Source organism: Hipposideros armiger, unplaced genomic scaffold (genome assembly GCF_001890085.2).
Source record: "Hipposideros armiger isolate ML-2016 unplaced genomic scaffold, ASM189008v1 scaffold_8, whole genome shotgun sequence".
Classification (NCBI taxonomy): domain Eukaryota; kingdom Metazoa; phylum Chordata; class Mammalia; order Chiroptera; family Hipposideridae; genus Hipposideros; species Hipposideros armiger.
Window position 1 is genome coordinate 8,617,798 of NW_017731358.1, and position 11,816 is coordinate 8,629,613.

The following is an 11,816-nucleotide window of genomic DNA, read 5'->3' on the forward strand; positions in this document are numbered from 1 at the left end:
GAACTCCAATCATGCACTGGTGGGCCCTAGATGTCGCATTGCTAACATTTTCTTCTCCCATTCCTCCACTTCCTGGCCATTCCCACTTCCCTTAGCAGCAGGCAAAACCTCGACATTTCCCCAGTGACTCTCCCATTGCTGACCCTCACTCACTTCATTCATTCATTGGACAGATGTGTGCCAGGCATTGTGCTAAGTGCTAGTGAATAAAACAAATATAGTCCCTACCCTCATGGAGTCTAATGGAGGAAATAGAACTTGATCAAGAGAATTATGAAGGGAAAAATCAGGGTGGTAAGACAGAATAATGGGAACCTAATTTAGAACTGTCAGCAAAGACTCTCTGAGCTGAGAGCTGAAGGTTAAGTACAAACTGACCTGGCAAAGATCACAAGGAAAAGCATTCTAAGCAGGGGAATAGCACTGTGAAGGCCCTGAGTTGTAGTGGATGCTAACTTCTTCTGTATGAAACATTCTTTCTTTACATAGCACAGTGCCCTCATTTACAAGATCAAATGGAGCCCCTTACTGTCTTTTCCAGGATCTCAATCATCACACCAACCCAGAGAGCGAAGAAGTGGCTAAAGATGGGGAGGGGTGCTGAATAGAGCTTTCAAATATCATAGTAGCATCAAGGGGGGAACAAGGCAGCCCCCAGCCCTTCTTTCTTCTGTACTTGGACCAGAGTTGGCACCTCTCCCAGAATTGGGCAATGTGGTGTGGGCTTGAGGAAAGCACATGGAAAAGCTTAAGGCTGCACTTGCTCAGGAAGGAGGCATGGGGCCCAGAAGAATTAGTCAGTGTTTTCACACTAAGTAAATTAATAAATCCCATGTTCTTTTCAGTACAGAACATACCTTAGTAGGTGCTATTTGGGAAACTATGTTTTTCTGTAATTGGACTGACACCTGGGTATCAGTAGTCCTTGTGTGAGAGGATGGTGTGATGGGGACCTAAGAAACACAACCAATGAAGGGATTGACCTCCCCTGGCAAGCACTGTTCATGCCCGTCTAGTCTCCCATACCATCCCCATAGTTCTGAGCCTTTTTTATCCATCAGAGTAATACTTCTCCATTACTTTACTATTTATGAAGCATTCAGGACCTTATTTCAAAGCCAGATTCCTCCCCACCTGGCAAGAGAGTAGCATTGCCTTTGATACTCTGGGAAGTCTTCAAAGAAGCTTTTTTCCCCAGCTCAACAGAAGGCCAGAAAATTGGCGAGAACAGCCAGGATGGTTTTCATTCACAATCAGCGAATGCTGGAACAGCCAAGTGGCCTGACTCTTTAGCCTTATGGTAATTTGTGACGTGCTTTTTGTACTTCTGCCATGCTACCCTGTTTCCCACGCAGTGACTGAATCTGCTCTTTCCAAAAAGATGCCTTGAGTTTGCAGAGGAAGGGCTCTAATAGGAAGCAGATGCATAGGCAGTAAAAAGCTGGCCTCCCCCCAGGACCCTACACCTGGAGCACCTTTCCCAGAACAGGCCCGAGAACCAGCAGCCATCCTAGAGCACCATCGCAGGCCTAGAGAGGTTCCAGTTCTCATCCCCCAGCTCCGGCACTGCCTGGTGGACACAGTACCTCTCCTGCCTCGGTATGTGCATAAACCCTGACTCCAGCTCCTCAGTTGCAGTGCTCTCTGATGTAGTCCCCTCTCCCATTCTGGTGTCTGCCTCTTACTTTTCCATGACCTGGACAGTCCATCTTCTCATTCTTGCCTGCTTTGCCCCTGTGGCTGGGGTTCCCTCAGAGGCTATCTGGGGCAGCATCCGTCACTGACTTCCCAGGCTGGGTGAAGGCCAGCAGATAGAACCTTCCCAGAGGCTGAAGAACCTCCCTTCTATACTCTGCAACAGAGCAAACCCACCTATGATTTGTCTTCCTTGAACCAGAGAAGCAAGAGGGTGATTCAGTTTATCATTATGACCGGCACTTGATGAAACACACCTGTGCACGCTTGCTTGCCCAGATGTGTCAAAAGTAATAATTAGTAAGCTCATTTAAATGCAGCTGCCATGGTAGGTCAGAATTTGGTCTCACAATGGCAGTGGCTTACACCACGCCTCTAATTAGTATTCAGCCATAGTGAAAACAAGAGTCCCACTTCTTTCTCTGAAAGAAGAGAAATTTACTGTTTAGGCTGACGTTTCTAAATCCATTACCAGCCAACTTCAGATGTTCATTCTGCTGGGAGAGGAGTACTCTTCCCAACTGAATGTTTATCCTATTTTCCTGCACTCAAGGAAATTTGTGGATAAGGCACAAAATGTCAGCACTCAGAGTTTACTTGCTAAGGCAGTTATCATCAGCTGGTGGCTTCCTCCTAACTCTGAGGCACAAACTTCTGACCTCTTGAAGCCAGCCTGACAATGTACAGGGCAGGCTTCCTAAGGAGGGGCTGCTGAGGAGGGAGAGGGTTGGGGTCCCTCCTGAGCAAGTAGCAGTCATGAGATCCTCAGACAGATACCTGGCACCAGCCAGGTACCATGAAGAGCCTGAATGAATGTCTCCCAGTTACTCATCCACTCTGCTCCTGGTGAGTCCTTGAGTCATCTACACTTTCCGCCAACACCCAGACCTTACACTCTGCAGGTGAAGAAAAGAGAGAACCGGCAGGCAGGGGCTCAGCTGCAAGTCCCTTCTGCTTATTCACCAGTTACTCACTGGTCTGGGACTCTCCTGATGATAAAAGAAGTAGGCTAAACCAGGATGTAACTGGGAGTCCCAATAATCAGAGAAGTCACCTTCCTGTTTATAAATAGGGAGCCATAGATCTACCTTGGAGTTGCTGCCAGAAGACTACTTACTGCTGGACTAGTTTACTTAAGGTACCGCTTTCTGAAAGGGTCGCTTCTGGGCAACTGTCCCATCTCAACTTGAGAAGACACCACAGGTTTGGTCCATATGCAACTTGTATCTGGGATCCTAAAGAAGGGAAACATCCTTTCATGCCTAGAGCATAATAAATGGATGTCGAAAGGCCCATCCTCAGCTTCTAAAGAGGATGGCAGCAAAGAGGCAGCATTAGGGTATTCTGACAAGCAGCTCCTAGAGCACAGTGCCTGTTATTACCTTCGCCAAACCCTCGACCCTGGTTGTCTTCATCAAGCCTATCAGGTCCCCATGACGATATCGTCCCTGCTCTACTGCCTTTGAGCATCAGAATTTTCAGGAGGTGGACACAAGATCTGGGTTAGAGAATCAGCTGCCATACCCCTGGAGGACGCTCGGGACTTGCCCACCACCAGTATTCTTCCTCCTACTTCATGCCCGTGATGTCAAAGTTAGAATGGGCATACCTCTGCAGCTCGTACCTGCCAGCCTTTCTGGGTACAGCCTGTTTAAAAACTAACAGTCATGCAGCAGGTAGGCAGCTCAGTAGCAGAACTGCCCCACCCTCACTCATCTTCTGATCTCCATTCTAGACCTACTGAATTGAGCTATCAGAAACTAAGGCCCAACAATCCTATTTTTTAAAAAAGCTTCTCCAATAACCCCGATGCCTGCACTTGTTTAGGAGATAATTGGTAACTGATAGTGCCACATGGTAGCTTTTGCCTCCCACCCCCAAGGTCCAGCCAAGGGAGGTAATAGCACCAACCTGAGATTCTCATTGGCTCCTCCTGGCTCCAGTCTTCTCTCTTTGGCCAGGAATTGCCACCTGTTTCTCTGTGTCTCCATTTTCTAGTCTGTTTAGCAAGATACAAAATACTTATTTTCCCATTTGATCATCCCTTTGAGATGTGCTTCAAATTCATCTGCTTCTTGCAAAAGTGTGATAAACCCAGAGTGGGGCCATCCCAGACATTATTCAGATCGGTGTCCTGCAGAGTGACCTGACCCTGTCAGTTCTGAGGAGAGCTGAGAGGGTGTGCAGCAGCCAGCCAGCTGCTCTGCTGAGCCTCCTCCGACATCCCATCTCACAGACAATGCCACAGTGTGGGGATATAAGGTAAGGGTTGAGGTCATACAACAATAAATCATGATTAGCCTTTGTTGAGCTCCAAGTGTCAGTTATTGTGCTAAGCACTTTGCGTGCATCAACGTATTTCACCTGGTGGAGGTACCTCCTCAGAGCCTAAGATCAACAGCTGATACACAGAGGAACTGGGACTTAAACCTACGTCTTGTGGCGCCACACTTTCTCCACCATGGGAAACAGTATAAAAACCCTCGGTGGCATCTTTTGATGGTTTTGCTTTTATCTTACAGAAAAATGCTGTGATTGAAAGCCTGCAGGAACAAGTAAACAACGCCAAAGAGAAGCTAGTGAGGCTGATGTCAGCTGAGTGCACCTATGACCCCCCAGAGTGGGCTGTCCTGCCTGCCTCTCCCCACAGCAAAGACGGCCAGGCCACAGCCCCTGTGCACGGCCTGGCAGCTGAAAGGCCTTCAGAATGCCTCTCGGACTCTCCAAATGATGCCAGTGCAGCTGCCCGGGACTCGCAGAGTACCTCAGTGTCCTCCTCAAGCGCACAAAGCCTCGAGGTGTCTGGAAAGGTCACTGGCTCCTCCCCAGGGCGGAAGGAGATGTCTGACTTGAAAGATGTTCATGATCTGGGCTGCAGCCAGAAGCCTCAGACTGAGCAAAGCCAGGGTGCAGAAGGAAGAGACCAGGTACCTATGACCCCTCACCGAAGTCTCATACCAGGTGAAGAAGGCTCTGTTCCCCAGAGACAGGGACAGCTGGAGAACTCAGGGGAGCCCCAAAAGCAGCTGTCAAGGGTCAATTCAGTGATCAGAGAGAAGCTTCAGGAAGTCCTACAAGATCTGGGCCTGGGCCCTGAGGCTCCCCTCCCCTCTTCCCCGTCTTGTCCCCAGCAGTCCTGGAAGAGCACTGCTGCCCACAGCCCCCAGAAGATGCCCCTTACCAAGGAGCTGGGCTTCAGCCCATACATGGTGAGGAGAAGGCGGGCAGCACAGCGGACTCGCCCACACTTTCTGGGCTCTGTACCCTCATATGTGGGGCATCAGGCAAATAGGACTGTTTGGAGGGCACAAAGTAGGCTAAATGTGCAGAACAGAGACATCCTCTGCCTGGACCCCCAAACAGCTGATTCCAGGGTACCCTTTCCCAGGAAGCCTTTACTACTACCAGATCCTCAAGGAAAGTCAGGCATCCTGGAGGACAGCAAACAACACCAGACAGAGCCCCAGGGGGCCAGAAGGAGCCATGCAGCTTTTCCTCACCAGCCTTCTGGTTCTGGGCAGGCACAGTGTTCCACTGCCCCACGCCTATCCACAGCCTCACCAGATCTGCCTGAGCAGCAGCAGCTGCAGTTCCCAGGGACCCCAGGCTGTCCCTCCCTTTCTTCATGCAACTACCTTGATACTGAGTCCAGCAGCTCAGACGAGTTCTTCTGCCGCTGCCACCGGCCCTACTGTGAAATCTGCTTCCAGAGTTCCTCTGATTCCAGTGACAGTGGCTCATCAGACACCGACCCTGAGGATGCTGGAGGGCTGGCTTCTTGGGAAAAGCTGTGGGCCCGTTCAAAGCCTATCGTGAACTTCAAAGATGACTTGAAACCCACACTGGTGTGAAAAGCAGCAGAGCAAGTCTGGATGGAGAGGTCAGGCCAGGACAAGCCGTACCAGGTCCTAGAGGAGAAAGACCAGTTCTGGCCTTTGGGGAACACACCACTGTCCTGCATTTGACCAGCTCATCCCATGTTTCAGCTATGCTCATTTGAGCATTGTGTTACCTTGAGCACTTCTTGATCCATAAAAAGAGGGATATTGCCTTTCTTGTTACTACCTCACAGCTTTCTTGTAAAAGACTCCAGTTGGGTGATCATAAAAGATACTCTTTAGATAAAAGGTGCTAAATAAGCATGGAGGATTTTCTGTCCTGGTCAGCCTGTATTCTATTAAACTGTTAATACATATGAGATGGCTAGCTGGTGGACAGACAGATGGAGAGATGGAAGGAAAATTTCTATAGAACCAGAGTTGTGGACTGTGACCCATCAAACTTGCCTTTTGATGGCCGACCTGCTTCGAAGATGAGTTTCCTCTATCCTTGGGTGTCCCACTCTTGGCAAGGGGTGGTTTTGCTTCTGCTAAAGGCTATAAACAGCACCACCCTTAGGTTCCAGCTTCCAGACAGACTCAGCTGAAAACCACCTCTACAGCAGTATTTGGGGTTCATGTCTTTCCACTATTGTGGAATCTCACCATCATCCCTGAGACAGCCGGGTCTCCATGTGGCCATAGGCTACCCAGATCTCTCTCTGTCCTGGGCTTGGATGGCACCTGAGGCCCAGACTGTCTCCTGGTCCTTGTAGTCCATCCCTTCCACTCTGCCAGTGGTGCGGTTTTGGACTGGGGGGAAGCACACACTGGCAGTCTCTGTTGGCATAGAGGTGGCCCTGTTGGTCAAGAGGTGCTTTTTGTGCCATTGGAGTTACATGACCACCAAAGGATACATAAACCTGGAAATGGAAAATGGGGAAATAAAAAGGAAGAAATAGGGGAGAAGGCAGGAAAGAAAACAGATTTTGAACCCGGTATTTGGCAGTATCAAATTTCAATAATTCCTTAGGGCAACCCTGTGAAGTAGACACTCTCATTCCCACTTTCACAGATGGAATATGAGGAACACGGGGACTATGAGCCTTGAAGAACTGGGATAACTTCCCCAACACCACACTGGTGGAGGTTGGCTGATGTGGGCCTTGCCCACAGCTCATCTCTTCACTCATTCTGCTGAGAGTGGCAAGCAGGGCTTAGCAGGCCAGACAGTAAACCAAGGGTAAGGTTGGAAAGTTGCAGTGTGCTCACCCTGGAGTCCAGGACACCTTCCCCAGGATAATAAAACTGGGTTTCTTGCCTTGGGATGCAGCCCTCAATGCCTCAGGGACCCACCTTCACCTCCCAAGGGAGTCAGGGAGTTGGTGAAGGGTGAGTGCCAGGACCTTGTCTGCTACCTGAGCTACAAGGAAAGCACAGCTGCGTTCACTCCTGCTTGTTGCTGAGCTGCTGGTCTAGAGGCCACCCCCTGCCCCCACTCCCTGTGTGTGCATCTGTGTGTGTAAGATGTTCATGTGCAGGAGTTTGGGCCTCATTAGGAATACTTGGAGGGGGGAATTTGGCTCGAAATGTCTCACAGAAGATTTATCATGGACTCTTGGGGGATGCCAACACCTTGTGACTCTCCAGCCCGGAAGGCCCTCCTGGTAGCACAGCTTCTTCCGTCACCTACTTTTACATACAAATGTCATAATTTATTCTGCATGTGGGTTTGTAGTTTCTGCTTGTGCTGTTTGTTTGCTGTCCAAGTGATACCTTAATAAAAGAGAAATGGCTCCCAAAGCAAGTCTCTTCAGAAATTGTGGTCTCATGCTGGGGAGCAGGAGCATAGAGAAGACTGAACCACCCAAAGGAGCGGACACGCAGCAGCCATCAGTGTTGCTGATGGGTTACCCTGGTTTCAAGGATATCTTCTAACCAAACTTCCATTTGTAACAGACTCTTCCGTGGTCTCCTTGTGCAGCTTCCTATCCCAGAAACATCTATCCTAGTGGACAGAGGAAATTCAGGAGACCCTGGCCTCTTTCCACTCAAGGGGGTTCCTGTAGTTGGGCTTGACCCCCTTCAGCTTCTTTCCTTCCAGCGTGTCACCACTAGCTGCCTACTGTTCATTAATGTGCAATGTGCAGGCTCTAAACCTGACCATCCTTCTAGCCCTCTCACTCACTATGCTCCTATATCCTCAGTCTCACCATCCCAGCTCTTCTACAGCCCCATCCCTCTTCTATTTGGAATTCCTTTCCCCTCTTTGTGCACCTGGTGAATTACTCATCCTTCAAGACTCAGGGTGAGCTTGCATTCTCTCTTCAGCCTTTCCCAAACACCCCCAAATAAAATTGCTTGCCCCCCCCCAGTTAAACAAAGGAGGATGCTTGGGGACCCATGTTTCAAACTCAGGTACATAGAGGCTTCTGTTATCCATTTTACCTGGAATGACTTTGTAACCCTTGATAGACTTGGTCGAAAAGATGGAGCGTATAACTCCCAATTTTCCCTATCATTTGGTTCAAAAACTATGTACCAAACGCTACAGCTGCCTGCCCCCAAATACTGTTTCCAATCTCTTGTTTACTCTTGCACCATCCCACCCCCACTCCTTGCCAGCTCCTTCCCCAGATCTTTTACTCAAGACCAGCTAACCCAATGACGAAATTCTTAAAGTAATGAGTGTGCCGTGACTTTTGGCATGCTCTTGATTGTTATGCTCTTGAAGAAAGGGCAGTAACGTCTACAAAGGAATCTGGAGAAGTAAACATTGTCTCTGTTGCTGTCATCTGGGCTATGCATGTCTCTGTCGGTCTTAAGGTCTGGCATGGAGCCAGGCGTGATTCTGACCCAAGCGTATGTTGCCCTGCAGATTGAAATCTTGGAGTTGGAGGTGTCGATCCTGATTTCAAAGTCTGTCACTATCTCCTGGCCTGTGCCCAAACTGTCTTTCCTTAAAGGATCAACTTGGACTCCCTGGAGCTAGTAGAGCAGAAAAGAAGCATCAGATGTAGGAGGAATGTTTTTAAAGAAAACCGTATTCCTTCTAAAATGGTAAAAAAGAAGAGTCAATGCAAGTTCCACAAGATCTCTTCTGTGTCTGTATTTATTTTATTGTATTTAAATGTGTCTCGTCCACAGATTTCAAGTTCCTAAAAGCATTGAGTGCATCTTCTGCATTTTTGTATCCTCTGGAATAGCCGTCAGAGAACTTTGCACAAAGGGTAAGCCCAATAAATGTTTGATGGCTGGATTTCTGGGCAGATGAGTGGATGAAACAAAGGAAGGCAAAGAACCTGTGTGGGGCTAGGAAAGCAGCAGAAAGGGAGGCAGAGCCATCTGGTTTCACTACATTCCAACGAGCTGAGAGCAAGGAACATCACCCAAAAGTAACTGAATTCTGAAAATGACAGTACTTTAAGTCTCTCTTAGGGAGAGAGAGAGTAGAGTGATGGAGTTAATGGAGGAGAGGCAAGAAAATTATTGTGAGAAAGGTTTTCTCTTAAAGATACTTTCTCCACAGGTTTACAACTAACAAGCATTAGCAGGAGGACAGTCTACTCATCTTTATCACCATCACCTTCCGAGTCCCCTTTCTTAGAGCTCCAAACAAAGCAGTGTCTCTGTTCCCGCTGGCTGCTGCCTGTTTCCTAGTAACACCATCTAGGCTTTGTTATGGGAGGTGTAATGCAAAGATGGAATTTATGGGGCTGAAAGGAGAGAGGCTACTCTTGGTCCTCAGACTTTGCTCTTCCTCACCTCTGGTATCTTCATACCTACTTTAATCTTTCTCCCAAAATATTCCTAATCTTAGCATCCCCAGCCAAACTGCATTTGAATAAGGGATTATTCAGCTCACTACTGAGGTCACAACGAGGCAGGAAATGCCATTGTCACAGGACAAAATAACCTGATATCAGCTTGACAAGCTCTGGGTCAGTATCTCTCAACCATTTTCATTCTTTGACTTACCTTTGGGTGCTCAAATATACTAGCAAGACACATAGGCTCTGGAAAGGTCTTCAGGTGACTAAGAGAAAAGCAAGAGGACAGGAAAAAAGAAAAGAAAGAGGATAAGAAGTCCAAAAGACAGAGAGACACGTGGGAGATGTGGTGAAGGAGGAAGGCAAAGAAAGACAGCATCCTGCTCAGCTTCGCCAGACTGTGGCAGTTGCCTCCCTTGTAAGTGAGCATGCTGGCTGCTGTTCTGAGTTGGGAGAAAGGCTCACATATGCGAAGAACGGCTGAGCTACCCTTGCAGAGACCTTTCTTCGGTGTGTGTGTGACTGTTGGTTCATTCCTCGACTTCCCCCTACTGGACTGTGAGCTTCTTGAGCCCACAACTTTTTAAAATTATCTTGCTGTCCCAGCACCTAGCATGGTGCATGGCACATGGTTGATGCTCAGCAGATGGTTGTCAAAAGAAATAAATCAAGGGCTGGCCGAGTGGCGCGATGGTTAAGAGCTGGCTTGGGACGACAGAGGGCCCCGGTTCGGATCCCACATGTGAGGGCCAGTGACACTGCCCTCCACAGCTAAGATGCTGAACAACAGCTCAACCTGGAGCTGCCGGGTGACGGCGTAGGCTGCAGCCCCTGCTGCAGTGGGTTGCCATGGGCTACCTATGTAGCCAGCAGCCAGCGTGAGTAGTCAGCAGCCGCAGTGAGCGGCCGTCCAGAAGCTGGCGACTGATCTGCCTCGCCCGGGAAGAGCGCAATGATGGTGCCAACTTGGGCCAGTGAAGNCCCGGGAAGAGCGCAATGATGGTGCCAACTTGGGCCAGTGAAGCAACGTCCTCCACAACTAGACTGAAGAACAAAACAACAGCAACTTGTCTGTTTCCCTTCCCCCAATTCCGCAGCACTGTTCCGATCCCCCCAATTCCCCAGTAAAAAATCTTTAAAAAAAAAAAGAAAGAAAGAAATCAAGAAGAGTGGCCTACCCAGAACTGGCTCAACGGGGACCCTAACAAGGCAATGCAAAAGAGGTGAAGTCACCTAGGAAGCAGGGCTTAGGTATCTCACCACGGACAACAGTGTTGTTGATCCGCTGAAGTTGAAATCCTTTGTGATAATACCTGAACCCTTTGTCAAAAGAAAACATTGTAGATGGGCTCTCTTCTCTACTAATTTTTATACAATAATTTTCTACCCCAACTGCAATGCCTGGGCTTAAAATCACCTATGTGTCTGGGTGACTTTCAGCAAGTTGCATAACCTCTTTGTGGCTCAGTTTTCCCAGCTGTAAATTGGGACAATAACACCTACCTCATAAGGTTGTTATGAGGGTTAAATGAATATTTGTAAAGTGGTTTGAACTGTGCCTGGCACAGAGTAAACATTATGTGTTTGTCTTAGAAAGTTGTTTAGGAAACAGATTTATATTTAGAAATCCTTTCATGTTTTCTTGCTTTATACCAAAATCCCCCTTCTCTGTCTTCAATTTATTCCTGAGGGAAGGGTCTTCTAAATCTGGCAAAATGAGGGGTGGTTCAGCCCACTTCCTGGGCAACAGAATCTTCTCCCTGAATCCCTTCCAAGGTCAGGTTCACTTTAGGGAGCACAACCACCTACAGGACTCAAATGTTAGGGCTGGCCTAGAAAGAAAGGTGCGGTTAGAAAGTCAGGAAATCTGATTTTATTTTAGGGTGGAGCCAAGAGACACAACTAAGTTCCTTTGTAGACCCATTATACACTTTGTCATAGAAAAAATACATAGAGTAACTACTATGTGCCACTTAATATTTGTCTCATTTAATACGTATAACCATCCCACAAAATGGTAGTTGTTTCGGTTTTACAGATGAGGAAACTGTAACAGGGAAAGGTTAGGTAATTTGCCTAAGGTCACCCAACTGGTTAGAGGCAGACGAGAGTTTGAACTGAAATCTGACTTGATTCTAAAGCCATTTTCGGACTCCCTGATGCTGGTCCCAGAGCATGTGCCACAGGCATGCTACCAGAAGACAGAAGGAATTTCAACCCGGCAGGGCAGGGGCCCAGTCTGAGGTTTTCTTAGGACACCAAGGCTTCCTTAGGAAAAGCAAGCTGGTCTGGTTCTGTAAGCCTATTGCAAAACCCTCCACTGCTGAGTCATTGAACAACTTCCTGGAGGCTGGAAGGGAGCTTTCTAAAGTTACCTGGTCACTCCCACCCTCTTCAGGAAGTCCACTACCAAATGGTACTGAAAAAAAAAGCCAGCCCCTTGTTTAAAAAGACCATGGTCAGGCCCCCAAGCTGGAAGTTTTTTCTCAAGTACTGAGCCCTTTAAATGGGACAAAAACATGACTCTGGCAAG

General features: G+C 48.2%; 1 protein-coding gene across 2 annotated transcripts in view; it reads left to right on the forward strand.

Annotated features, from left to right (window-relative positions):
* Positions 1 to 7,304, forward strand: part of GPR156 (G protein-coupled receptor 156) — an 82,398-nt gene extending 75,094 nt beyond the window's left edge. For both annotated transcript variants that reach the window (XM_019650587.1, XM_019650596.1), the window contains exon 10: positions 4,218 to 7,304. In XM_019650587.1, coding sequence (XP_019506132.1) covers positions 4,218 to 5,546 — 1,329 coding nt within the window. In that variant the 3' untranslated portion in view covers positions 5,547 to 7,304. The remainder of the gene's footprint in view (positions 1 to 4,217) is intronic.
* The last annotated feature ends 4,512 nt before the right edge of the window (positions 7,305 to 11,816 follow it).